Source organism: Rhinatrema bivittatum, chromosome 1 (assembly GCF_901001135.1).
Source record: "Rhinatrema bivittatum chromosome 1, aRhiBiv1.1, whole genome shotgun sequence".
In the NCBI taxonomy this organism is placed as follows: domain Eukaryota; kingdom Metazoa; phylum Chordata; class Amphibia; order Gymnophiona; family Rhinatrematidae; genus Rhinatrema; species Rhinatrema bivittatum.
Window position 1 is genome coordinate 669,164,375 of NC_042615.1, and position 14,142 is coordinate 669,178,516.

Sequence of the window (14,142 nt, forward strand, 5' to 3'; positions counted from 1 at the left end):
CCAACTAAGCAAAACTAAACCACTTATTCTGATGGCTGTAAAAACTTGCTGTGATGAAGTGCAAGTAATCTAAGATTCAGTTAACACCATAAAAACGAATACTGGGTACACAATATGTTCCTAGTTCAAGAGGAACAAACCAGCACCCAGAATACACATAAATTGAAAACATGGTGCCTATGGCTTTACCCCATAATGCCAAGGTATGAAAGAAAATAAAAGCTCCCAGAGTCAGGAAGTGTTACTTATTAGGTTTATTTACAAACACATCCAGTGTGACAAACAAGTACAATAAAGCTTAAATCCTCTTCATGGATAAAGAACGCTGTAAGATTTAAGTTTCATCCCACAAGCTGCAAAAAAAAAGTAAAAAAAAAAGTTATATTCTGTTCATAATAAAGTATGGCTCAATATGTAGTTGTGCACATTGATTTTATGATCAAGGTTTATATTAAACCATTCAAAACCTGCATGTTTATTAAATTCTGCTTCAAATAAAACTTCATATCTGAAAAAAAAAAAAAAATTGGAGTAGCAGTCCTAACTAAAGAAAGTGCAAATCTCTCAAAATTAACAATCAAAATTTGAAAAAGGGCAATTTCTAGAAGCATCAAAACATCCGATTTAAGGAGGTGGAAATATTTTCATTCACTAAACACATTCAGTTTGCATTCCTTATTTGTCACATTAACAACCTTAAGTACACAGTAAATAGCTTCATTTCCAACTCCTCCTCCCAGAAACCAAGTATAGAAATAAAAATTATACAACTGTTTATATTGTTATATTAGAGCCTTCAGTATTATGGTTTTCATATTATAATATTCACATCATGTGCACCACTGAAAGCAAACTAGTCTGTATTACTAACAATCGGACCGATACAGTAAAAGTCGCAGGAGAGCGGACGAGTGCCCGCTCTCCTGTGCGTGCGATTTAGTATCGGCCCGCATGCAAATGAGGGCCCGCTGTAAAAAGAGGCGCTAGGGACACTAGCACGTCCCTAGCGCCTCTTTTTTTTCAGGAGCGGCAGCTGTCAGCGAGTTTGACAGCCGACGCTCAATTTTGCCGTTCGGAAACCGGACGCCGGCAAAATTGAGCATCCGGTTAATATCCCCATGATATTAAGTCGAAGGATGTAAAGAAAAGCAGTTTTTACTGCTTTTCTGTGCACTTTCCCAGTGCCGGCAGAAATTAACGCCTACCTTTGGGTAAGCGCTAATTTCTGAAAGCAAAACGTGCGGCTTGGCTGCACATTTTATTTACTGAATTGCGCGGGAATAACTAATAGGGCCATCAACATGCATCTGCATGTTGCGGGTGCTATTAGTTTCATGGGGGTTGGATGCGCGTTTGACGCGCTATTACCCGTTACTGAATAAAGGGTAAAGCTAGCGTATTGAAAATGCGCGTCCAAACGCAGGTTAACAGTGTGTTCCGCCGGAGCACACTGTACTGTATGTCTGAATGTGCTTTAAAAGACTGCTGTGATTATTTACTGTGAGTCTTAACGAAATTACTGCACAAGTGAAAGTTTTAACCATATTAGACAGTAAACCACTTAATCACTGGCATAGATCATCTTTTTAAGAGGAGCCTGTGTTTCAAAGGAAAGCATGCCAAACGATGATATCCTGCAATAAACATTTACTGTTAAATCATTAAGATGTTTCCCTATATCCCACTGGAAACAGCCTTGTTAGAAGGGAGTTTCAAATCTGATTCTTGCATTGCTTAATGTTATTTTTTAAATTACAATCAACATGAATTGACCAGCTCTAAAGCATGCAATGTCATATGGAACCCTCTTGCTAACAATGCTACTGAGGAATTAGAACTATTAAGACAAATCTCAAAAGAAACAAGGGGAAGCAGAAATAACTGGGGGATGGTGGCAGGTTGCCCGATATAGATAACAGGACCATTTGGCTACATTCCTAGCTAATGGCAAAAAGGATGAGAAGCATCCTATAGTACTGTTTCCCAGTGTGCCACAGTGAACTGGCATGCCTTCAGACCTCAGCATGTATGCCCAATACTCAGATTCAAAGCAGCACCTGGGCACTGCTCTCAGCACCTCACAGCAACAAGAAACACTAGCAGTAGTTCTTAAACATATAGAGCTGCTTTCTGAGAACATGGGTAATCATGCATGTCTTTTTAGCTACAGCATGAGTCCTGAATTGTGGGAATTAATAAGCAGCATGTAGGGCACGAATAGCTGGGCTCAGTGTTGTGCAGCATATGCTGTACAACACATTTAATTCCTTTTCCTTAGCTCCTCCTTTGAGCCCTTCCAGTCTCTGCCTTATTCCCAGGCTAAATGAGTCAAGGAGAGCCATGCACCAAGCACTGGATATAACTCATTCTGAGTGTTGGGAGTAGCACAGTCGAGATCTAGCAGTCACATGTGACTATCAAGGGTAGCTAACCAAACCGGCTGCCTGCATCACACCGACTTCCCTCTGCTCCTGCATTTATATAAAAGTGGAGATGATCCATTGTGATGGGTACTGGAGAAATTACTTACCTGATAATTTCGTTTTCCTTAGTGTAGAGAGATGGACTCAGGACCAATGGGTATAGTGTACTCCTGATAGCAGTTGGAGACTGAGTCAGATTTCAATCTGACGTCAGCACTACATATACCCGTGCAGGAAGCTCTGCTCTTCAGTATTCTCCTTGAAAAGCAATTGTGGATATATGTGTTTGAATAACTTGATTAACTTAAACTGGTTGACATGAATTCTAGCTGGAGACTGCCGGTGCAGTCAACCGAGAAACGCCGGACAACCAGCAACTATTGGTGTCTTAACTAAGGGCAAAGTCTGGCTTACCCATGCTCGTCTTTCTCTTGGGGATTGTGATTGCCCCCCCCCCCCCCCCCGAGGTTTCCGTATTTTAGGGCAGCCATGGGCGGGATGCTGAGTCCATCTGTCTACACTAAGGAAAACGAAATTATCAGGTAAGTAATTTCTCTATTTCCTAGCGTGTAGTAGATGGACTCAGGACCAGTGGGATGTACAAACGCTACTCTCGAACCGGGTGGGAGGCTGCCCGTAGCCCACTTAGTATTGCCCTTGCGAATGCTGTGTCCTCCCGGGCCTGCACATCCAGGCAGTAGAACCTCGAGAAGGTGTGAATGGAGGACCATGTCGCCGCCCGACAGATCTCGGCGGGTGACAGCATCTTGGTTTCTGCCCAGGACACTGCCTCGGCTCTAGTAGAATGGGCCTTGACTTGTAGAGGTGGAGGCTTTCCTGCCTCTACATAGGCCGCCTTGATTACTTCTTTGATCCAGTGGGCTATGGTTGCCCAGGAGGCCCCTTCCCCTTGTTTCTTCCCGCTGTGAAGCATGAATAGGTGGTAAGTCTTTCATACGCATTCAGATCTTTCCAGGTATCGGACTAGGAGTCTGCCGACGTTCAGATGGCGAAGGCGGCGTGAGTCTTCCGAGTCCTTATACTCGTTTGGAGATGGCAGCGAAATGGCTTGGTTTAGATGGAAATGAGAAACCACCTTTGGAAGGAAGGAGGGGATGGTGCAGAGCTGTATGGATCCCGGTGTGAATCTAAGGAACAGTTCCCGACAGGATAGTGCTTGAAATTCGGAGATGCGACGGGCTGAACATATTGCCACTAGGAATGCAGTCTTCAAGGTCCGGAGCCGTAGTGACAGACCACGAGTAGGTCTGAAGGAAGCTCCCACCAGGAAGCTTGAGATTTTTGGATTTGTTTGACCCCTCTCAGGAAACGGAAAAAAACATCTGGATGGGATGATAGCATGATGCCGTCCACTCTGGCTCTAAAGCAGGCAAGCGTGGCCACCTGAACCTTGATGGAGTGGAGAGACAACCCCTTCAAGCCATCCTGCAGAAATTCCAGGATCATTGGGATTTTGGCTGTCCACGGGAGGATGTCACGGTCCTCACACCAGGCTTCAAATATTCTCCATATTCGTATGTAGGTTAGAGTCGTTAAAAATTTGCGTGCTCGGATTAAGGTGTCAATCACTGCCCTTGAGTATCCGCTCTTCTTCAGGCGAGTCCTCTCAATGGCCAGACCGTGAGAGAGAATAGAGTTGGGTCTTCGTGGAGGATCGGTCCTTGCTGGAGCAGGTCCCTGTGTGGTGGTAGACACAGAGGGTTCTCCGCTAGAAGTCTTTGCATGTCTGTGTACCATGGCCTTCTTGGCCAATCCAGGGCCACTAGAAGTACTAGCCCCCTGTGGTGTTCTATCTAGCGGATGATCCCGCCCAGTAGTGGCCATGGGGGAAATGGTTACAGCAGGTCTTCCTGTGGCCAAGTCGGATGAGGACATTGATTCCCTGGGACCGTGGTTCTCGTCTGCGGCTGAAGAACCTGGGAACTTGGGCGTTGGACCAGGTTGCCAGAAGATCCATGGCTGGTGTTCCCCAGCGGTTTACTATCAATTGGAAGGCTGTGGCCAACAGCGTCCATTCCCCTGGTCTAGACTCTCTCTGCTGACGTAATCCGCAGTGACGTTGTCTTTTCCCACGATGTGGGTGGCTGAGATCCTTTGTAGGTTTGCCTCCGCCCATGCCATTAGGGGGTCTATTTCCAGGGATACCTGTAGGCTTCTGGTTCCTCCCTGGTGGTTGATGAAGGCAACTATTGTAGCATTGTCTGACGACTGACCGATTCGCCCCAGAGTCTGTGACTGAATTGAAGGCAGGCTAGTCTGACTGACCGGGCTTCCAGTCGGTTGATGTTCCATCCCGGCTCTTCCATGTCCTATTGCCCCTGGGCCGTCAGTTCCTAGCAGTGGGCTCCCCATCCTCGTAGGCTCGCATCCATGGTGAGAAAAACCCAGGTCGGTGGGGATAGCCTTACTCTCTTGCTCAGATGGTCAGCTTGTAGCCACCATTGGAGCTGGGTCCGCACCTCTGCCAGTAGCTGGAGGCGAACGGAGTAGTTCTGGGAGATCAGGTTCCATCGCGACAGTAGGGAACGTTGTAATGGTCGCATGTGGACCCTTGCCCATGGGATGACTTCTAGTGTTGATGTAATGAGGCCGAGGACCTGGAGGTAGTCCCATACCTTGATTGGGAAACAGGTTTCTCAATTGGTCCATCAGTTTCCTTCTCTGTAGGGGGGAAGAAAGACCTTGTCTTGTTTGGTGTCGAACCAGACTCCCAGGTATTCTAGTGATTGGGAGGGCTGCAGGCAGCTCTTGGTTGTGCTGACGACCCACCTGAGATTCTGCAGTAGATTCTTGACTCTGGTGGTCACCTGGTGACTTTCCTCTGCAGATTTTGCCCTGATCAGCCAATCATCCAGATATGGATGTACGAGGATTCCTTCTTTCCTCAGTGTCACCACCACTACCACCATGATTTTGGTGAACGTCCAAGGGGCAGTAGCTAGTCCGAAGGGTAGCGCCTAGAACTGGTAGTGATGGTCCAGTATCGCGAATCTAAGACAGCACTGATGGTCGTGATGGACTGGGTTGTGGAGATAGGCTTCTGACAGATCCAGAGAGATCAGGAATTCTCCCAGCTATACTGCCCTTATGATAAGAGTGTAGGGTTTCCATGCGGAAGTGAGGAACCCTCAGGTAGCGACTGACAGACTTGAGGTCCAGGATGGGCCGGAACGTTCCCTCTTTCTTGGGTCGATAAAATAGATGGAATAGGGCCCAGTATTTTGTTGGTGCGTGGGCACTGGTGTTAAAATCGCCCTTAGGGTGAGTAGTTTTGTCAGTGTGATTTCCACCGCCATCCTCTTGGAGAAGGCATGGCATGGTGATTTCACAAATTTGTTTGGAGGGGTACTGTGGAAGTCCAGGTAGTATCCCTCTCGAATGATGGTTAGGACCCACTTGTCCGACGTTATCTCGACCCATCTTTGTAGAATAGGGCAAGCCTGCCCCCTATGGCTTCTGCCTGTGGATGGGTCTGTTGATTCTCATTGTGGGGTGCGGCTGGGGCCTGGACCTGAGCCGGCTCCTCTCTTGTGTCTCTTCCGAAAGGACTGGCCCCTGCCTGCGGGGTGAGGTGCTTGGTATGTGCTTTTGTACAGTCGGAAACGCTGGGATCCTCTGCCCTTGGATCTTCGGGGAGAGGGGAGTTGGTTTCTTTTGTTCCTATCCTCCGGTAACCGAGGTACTGAGGATTCGCCCCATTTGTCGGCTAACTTCTCCAGTTCGCTCCAGAACAGGAAGGCACCTTTAAAAGGCACTCTCGTGAGTTTCGTCTTGGAAGTCACGTTGGCTAACCAACTTCGGAACCAGTTGCCTTCTGGCTGCCACTATGGATGAGACGCCCCTGGCTGAGGTGCGGACCAGGTCGGAGGTCGCATCCGAGAGGAAAGATATCGCCGGTTCTAATGTTTCAATGGACGTGGTTGCGTGCTTGGACAGTGACAAGCAGGCATGTGTCACCACGGCGCAGCAGGCAGCAATCTGCAGGGACATAGCTGTGACATAAAAATGACTGTTTGATGGATTCCTGACATCTGTCCTGGACATCCTTGAGTGCAGCTCCTCCTTCGACTGGAATGGTGGTGTGCTTTGTGACCGCGCAGACCATGGCGTCCACTTTGGGGAACCCCAGGTATTCTTTGGCTGAGAATTCCAGGGGGGAGTCTAGGGCTTCTAGGGCCCGTCATCCTTTGAAGCTGGCCTCCAGGGCATTCCATTCCAGGTCAATTAGTTGTTGTACGGCCTGCAGCATTGGGAAATGGCATGAGGCCTGACGAAGCCCGACCAAAACCGGGTTCGTCTTTTGCTCCGCTGCGGAGCTTGTGCCTGGGATGGCCAGCGTCTTCAGGCTCAGAGACACGAGGTCCGATAGCTCGTCTTTGGAGAAGAAATGCATCATTGTTCGGTATGGTTCCATCCCTGGAGGAATTTCCCCTTCCTCCAGGGAATCCGGCTCTTCCTCAGAGGTGTCTGTGTCCCCTAAGGGGAAGCTTTTGCCCAGAGGAGGCACATCTCGGGGAGGACGAGATGGGCCTGGAAGGTTTTGTTCTTCTGGTGGAAACTGAGGCTGTGCCACAGGTGGCACCGATTGTGCCTGGACGAAGGTTTGTAGCCCTTTGAAGAATTCCACCCAGGAAAAGGTCCCTGGGTCCATATTGAATCCAGCGGTGTTCCCCGAGGAGCCCATCTGAGGAGGGCCAGAGCCGGGGATAGAGGTCCGGGGTACTGTCATTGGTGGAGCCGGATTCCTCTACTGGCTCTGAGGGGGGGGGGGGGGGGCTTGTCTTGGTACTTCACACTGTAGGCACAGGGCAGAGGCCACTTTATGTTGCGCAGCTCTCAGGTGGCAGGCTGGACAGAGGGCTTGTCCCTTGGCTTTCCTGGCCGGCAGTGCCATGATTTCTGCACGTGGAGTGGTTCCAAACTCGTCTATGCGCGCATATGCGTGCGCCTGGGAGGCAAATTTGTGCGATCCGGGTGCGCCGACCATGTGTGTGCAGGCCTGCGCTTGGCAAGATGTGCGCTCTGCTATGCGCACAGACTAATTTGTGTGCCCAGCACAAAAGCGCGTGCTGCTGTGCACACGGCTCAGTTGCGGACAAGATGGCGATCAAGAGGGGGAAATGGCGCAGACGACCATGTGGGAACTGGCCCAAGGCTTACTTCTGAGGGATCTCTGAAATCACCTCAGGAATTCTCGTCTGGGGGAGGGACACTTAGGTATCACCGCAGGAGAGCAGGGCTCATCTTGTAGAGGTAAGGTTTTCTTTCTTCTTTGGTTTGGATTATGTGTAACGCTGTGCAAGCGTGTATAGAGTCCCAAACTGCTAAGGAGACGGAGAAATACTGAAAAGCAGAGCTTCCTGCACGGGTATATGTAGTGCTGACATCAGACTGAAGTCTGATTCCGTCTCCAACTGCTATCAGGAGTACACTATACCCATCGGTCCTGAGTCCATCTGCTACATGCTAGGAAAATGCATGTTTACAACCCCTCACCTCCACTCTTAAAATTTGGGGGGAGAAATTATAAGGGCCATATGAGTCCTCTCCACGTCTGCACTGCCTGTTCCATGGAGTGTCATACATTTTTATTTATGTGGATGTGCCTTAAGCTTGAACAGGTTGGGTAATGTTATGTAGCACAAAAGGCAATGACCAGAAAGTAGTGCATGCAAGGGCACTGGGCAGAACAAATGTTTACCAACATCTTCTATGCTACTATAACTACAATTACTCGGAGATACGACTGGTTGAACAGACTGCCATCAGGAAGGCTGTCTTCAATGTTAATAGTCGGAGAGACATGCCGCAAAGAGGTCTGAAGGAGGCTCCCGCTAAGAAATCTAGGACCAGGTTGAGGTTCCAAAGAGGCACCGGCCACTTTAGGGGTGGTCGGATCTGTTGACTCCTTTCAGAAAGCAGGAGACATCTGGGCGAGAGGCTAGGCTGCTGCTCTCCTTGGTTCCGTAGCATGACAATGCGGCCACCTGTACCTTGATGGAGTTGAGAGACAATCCCTTCTGTAGTCCACTTTTGTAAGTGGGACACACCACCGAGGAAGAATTTAGAATCATTTGTTTGCATACTTAAAAGTGTCATTAAAGACTAAGTTTAATGATTTAGTTATTGCATTGTAACATCTTAAAGTAATAATGAGGACACTTAACATAAAAGTTTGAATTTATAGTGTTCCCCACTACAGAAGACCAACAGTAATGTTTTAAAGAAAACTTATGTTTGTGTTATTTGGGTAATCAAGGGACAGATTGAGGTTAGAGGTAGTATAGAGTTGAGGGTAAATATCAGTTGGGTTTAAGACTAAGTTTGTGGCAATTGATATTAAGGTTAAAACTGAGCAGTAAACAATATATTTTCATCAGATGTTTGTTTTGAAAAAAAGATGTAAAATTGATAGTTATATTTTCAATAAAGTATTACAATTTTAATTAATGTTTTTTGGATTAGTTAAATAAGAAGCAGTAGTGCTTTCCTTTTTTCCCTAAAATTTTTGGTTTTTGGGGGTGGTTTTGTGTATATGATATTGAAAGCACAAATAAAATACAATATGTTGCCTTATTTTTTGATTTATATATATATATATATATATATATATATATATATATATATATATTTTCCAATATGCCTACTGAAATTTTGGCTTAAAAAGATAACTTTGTAGATCAGTTTACAGATGATAAACTGCAGTCATTTCTCCTCTATAATGGATCAAGTCACTTACTCTTGAAGATGTCAAAAGCAGTTCTCACTATGGCTAATTTTTAAATCAAAAACAAAGATTTGTGAATATAGCTTCCAAATGAATCATAAGATGAAGACACTTGTTTCAGTGCTCAAAACCGTATTAGACTTGCCTCAGATCCCATATGCTAAATATACTATTTGGTTATTGTAAGTAGTTTAACTTGCCTCAATCATTTCTTCAGCAACTGATGTCGAACTATAATGAAAGGGAAAGCAAACCCACTTCCGAAGAACAGAGTCATCATTCCTAATAATCTCCATTTGTTTTCTACAGAGAATGGAAGATTCTACAAAAACAAAAACAAAACATTCATGAGTGAAATCTTAAAATTGACTCAAATATATATATTATATATATATATATATATATATAATTAATATATATCATTATATAATCTATTTATTCCTCATTAACCGCTGTAAAAAATCAACCTTGTTCTAACCTCATTAAGCAACCTATCCTGTAAATACTGATATGTTCCTTGTACCTTTCTCAGCTGCTGTCTTTCCTCCTTTACCTCTCTCCCCCCTCTTCCCCCCCCCCCTCTTTTCGCTCCTGCTCCACCCCCCCACTCCCTGTTTTTTGTAATTTCCTCCTTTCTCAAGTTTATTGTAAACCGGCGTGATGTGCTTGCACGAACACCGGTATATTAAAAGCTGTTAAATAAATAAATAAAGAAGCTATACTGATTTCCCTTTTATATTCTACATCAGGGGTTCTCAAACTACAGCCCACAAAACTCATTCGGCTGGTCCACCAGCCTCTCTTTCACATGGCCGGGATAATGAAGACCCTGAAGGGTGGGGAGGCCAGGCCCCACCCAGCAGGAAAAGAGCCTTGAACCTGCACCAATACAAAGATGCCTCTGGCGAGAAGGTCAGGCCCCATCAGCAGAAGAGCACCTGGATCATGCCAAGATAGAGAGGCCACTGACAGGGAGTCCAGCCCTGCTGGCAGGAGAAGAGTGCTGGGACTCAGAGCACTGTCTGAGGCTAGGCGAGGACAATGTGAAGGGAGGATGTAAAGGAGTGCTGTGAGAAAAAGAAGGGAGTAGTGCTAGAAGGAAAAGGAGAACAGGGAGTGAAGGGGAAAGGAGGAGAGAATGTGGAAAGGGAGGGAAGAGAAAGGAGTGAATTAAGTGGATAAGAAAAGGAAATGAGGGGAGTAGGGTGAGAGGAGAGGGATAAGTAAGGTAGGGGACAGGATGAAAGGAGTGGGGTGAGAGAAAGGGAGCAAATGAAAGAGGAAGGAAGCAGATACAGGGGGAGGAGAAGTCATGGAGCAGCATGCTCAAGAGTCTGGCAAGGATGTCAACTTCTGGGAAATCTAGAATTATTCATAGTATTACTGGTCTGTTATGTCAAACCACTCGGAGACCTGTTCCCTTCCTGTTTCAGTATTTCCAATCAAAGGGACAGATATGCCTCTCCCCACCCTGTTCAAACTGTAAAAAGTGTGAGGGACTTCCCCCAGCCCCACCTCATGATGATTTGAAATTTCCTATGTGGCCCTTCCCTTGAAATGGTGGGGACCCCTGTTCTATATTAAAATACCTTTTTAAATAAATTGCTGGTTACAGCAAGAACAAGATGGGGACAATCACGGAATAAAGAAACTATGGAAGAAATCTAACACAATGACTTTAAAATTAAATTTTTCTAGCAAGAAGACAAGTATGTTACCCAGCCTTAACAAGATGGCTACTCCCAGCAGAAGTACTAACCTTACCTTTAAAGGTAGATCTGCTGGAAAATTGCTTTGGTCTAAAATCTAATGAACAGTCTAGCAGGCACTCATCTGATTGGTGTATAAAAATGCATTCACATGTTAATAGTTCAGTTCTAAAATAGTAATCAAGGGAAAACAAACTATACTGTTTTAATCCATTTGTAATAAATTATACTTTTTACCATCACCCAAAGCAAATTTAAATAACCACTGACTTTATAAAAAGAAGAGGTTCTTCTAAGAAGCCTGATATTAGTCTTAGAGCACGGGAAAGGAAGTAAAGAATGAGTTTGACCAATACGAAAGAACTACACAATTACCCAATGAACAATTAAGACCAATATTTGTGGATGTCGCAAATGCTTCCAGGCAAACTGGATTAATCCCTTATAGATTTCAAAAGGTTTGAGGTTCGTGTTAATTCACTTGTCTAATATTGCAGCTGGTACATCAGCAAGCGTTTACAGTATCATTGATTTACTCATACTGAAGTGTTCACATCATGTGTACCTTGCAATAAAAAGGAGTTGTGTCCTACAAGTGAAATCATAAATCATATATAATCAAGTTTGACTTGTACATGAGAACTAGGGTTACATCCACTGAATATAGAATTTACCAGAATATCACAGTTCTATATAACTACAGGAGACTTGCACATTTATGTTAACTGCAATGATAAAATGACAATCTTATGACTTAGTAAATGTTAAACAATAAAATCATTTTATTGAACTTAATATATTTCTTAACTTTCTTTTGCATAAAATGAGCAAAAGATGGAACTATATAAGTATCATAAAAATATTCCTGGGGGAATACTGCGCTACTGCAGAGCACAGATTTTGCGCAGAATTCCCTCTTATGCCGAATTTGGAGCAGGTCCCAGTGGCCCATCCTGCTCACAGTAAAGATGAAACAGGACTCAGTGTGCTGCGTTGCGGCAAAAAATGTGCAGGTCCTGGTGACCGCAAAAGGAGTCCATCCCACTCACGGCAAAGATGGAGCAGGTTCTGGAGTGCTGAAGAGGGTGCAGGTTCTGGCTACTGCAAGCAAAGCCCAGCCCCCTCGCGGTGAAAACAGTGAAGATCTCAAATGTGGAAAGGATGGAGCAGGTCCTGGTGATAGCGAGTCTGTAGTTGGGGGTGGGGGGGGGGGGGGTGTGTGTGAGAGAGAGAGCATGTACGAGGGTGCGTGCACACATACACACACGAGAGAGGGAGAGCCTGTACGAGGGTGCGTGCACACCCACACACACACGAGAGAGGGAAAGCCTGTACGAGGATGTGTGCGTGTGCGCATGCACAAACAAGAGAGGGGATGTGAGTGGGTGCACACGCACGACAGAGGGAGCCTGTGTGTGTGTGTGTGTATGGCTGCGCATGCATGAGAGAGGGGGGAGCCTGTTGTCAGGGGCAGTACTGAGGAAGGGGTCAAAACTTGGGAAACAAGATAGAGTGGAAGGGGTTAAGTCTAAAGGAGGAGAGAAATAGTGGAGGTCTTGGGGAGCCTGAGAAGGCAAAGTGAAAAGGAGACTGGCCAGGTTAGTAAGAGGAAAAAGGGTAGAAGGGACACTTTTACAATGTATTTCTAAGGAAAATCTGCTAAAAATATTTAAAAGTCTGCATCTTTAAGTATAACGTTTTTCTAAATTACAGTTTACTTATTTAAAGACTTATGTATATTGTGTTATTTTGACCCATATAAAAGTATGCAGAATTTTCAATTTGTGTGTGTAGAATTCCTCCAGGAGAATAAAAAGCATTGCAATGAGATTATGAAAGGGGGGGGGGGTGGAGTGGGTGCAAAACGTGTACTTATAAATTTAACCCCCACCCCCCAAAAAAGCAAAACAAAAACAAAAACAAAAAAACAAACCCAAACTGAATATGTCTACATTTGTCCACCAAAACAGACCTTTTCTGAATTAAAAAAAAAAAAAGTACGGTTAGAATAATTTCCATTAATCTTTAAAGTTTTTTCTGCGGCTCTTAATATTACATATCCCCTTCACCTTGAGGTTAACTGAGGCCTGGACTGCAATACACTTAACAGAGCAAAGTTAACGGGATTTTCGCCCTTTTGTTTACCTCTCCTAAAGCGGATAACAACAAGATACAAAGAGCTCCAGAACTTCATCCCAACAGGAAGCCTTTCTAGACTTCGGTTACAGCGAGAGCTGCGAGCTTCCGAAGGGGAAACTCCAAGGAGACAGGGCCGAGGACGAGACCAAGGCCCGAACCAGACCACCAATGCCGGGCACCTGCAGCCCCCGGCAATGCCGCTTCACGGGCGAACAGAACGCAGGACGCCTCAATTACCTTGCCCGGTCCCTCCTCGTAGTGGGATCTGCGAATAGCGGAGGTGGTAAACCTGCGCACAGCCTGAGAGAACATGATGGCACCGCACGATCAGAAAACTGCTACGTCTCCTACTTCTTCCGGATTTGAGAGGCGGGTCCGAGCTCATAGCATTATGGGAACTAGAGTTCAGCAACAGAAAGCTCCCATTCTCTGATCGTGCCTTCAGCAAACACGCGGACTACAAGTCCCGAAAATCCTGCGCACGTCCCGCGCTCATAAAGGATGTGGGCGCGAGGTGGTTTTGGAATCTACTCTGAGGTAGTTAGAGGAAGCAAGGTCAATGAAATGTGGCCTTTAGAATTATTAGAGTTGTAGTTTCTCGTTAGCTATGGTTGAGTAGGCCAGGGGTGAAGCGGTTTAACGGTAGTGATGTGGCTTTTAACAACAAGTTTCTGTTTGTGTAATTCCCCTCTTCCCCCCCCCCCCCCCCCCCCCCGACCACCTTTCTAACTCTGGAGTGCTTTGGGCTTCTCACACAGGATGGGGTAAATCTCGAGTTACGTTGGATGGGGCGGGAAACTTCTACAAGGCTGCTGAATGGGGTTAACAATTCCTAAAAAAATAAGCAGGCTATTTCAGAAATTGTGTAGTCCAAACAAAGAAAGTTTATTTGAAAATGGCAAAATTTCAGCTGACAGCGGAAATGTAAAAAGTATACAGAGCATAGAGAGTCTTATTTAGTTGTTTTCTCCTGAAAACGCTATATCTTCTCCCACGGGCTCTGTTCAGCCAAGGAACAAGTATTCAGTCGAAATACCAATGTCAGGAAGTATTTCTTCACGGAGAGGGTGGTGGATGCCTGGAATGCCCTTCCGAAGGAAGTGGTGAAGACCAGAACTGTGAA

At 45.7% G+C, this 14,142-nt stretch overlaps 1 protein-coding gene and 1 non-coding gene across 2 annotated transcripts; both read right to left on the minus strand.

Moving 5' to 3' along the window:
• Nucleotides 1-239: 239 nt before the first annotated feature.
• Nucleotides 240-13,412, minus strand: LOC115074370 (cytochrome c oxidase subunit 7C, mitochondrial). The gene is made up of 3 exons (XM_029573760.1): nucleotides 13,257-13,412; nucleotides 9,372-9,493; nucleotides 240-353 (listed from the first exon to the last, which is right to left on the minus strand). The coding sequence occupies exons 1-2, from the start codon at nucleotides 13,329-13,331 to the stop codon at nucleotides 9,377-9,379; spliced, it is 192 nt and encodes a 63-aa protein (XP_029429620.1). The 5' UTR covers nucleotides 13,332-13,412; the 3' UTR covers nucleotides 240-353; nucleotides 9,372-9,376.
• LOC115082800 lies at nucleotides 11,382-11,445 on the minus strand. The gene has a single exon (XR_003854289.1). It is a non-coding gene; the product is annotated as a small nucleolar RNA Z39 (small nucleolar RNA).
• Nucleotides 13,413-14,142: the final 730 nt, after the last annotated feature.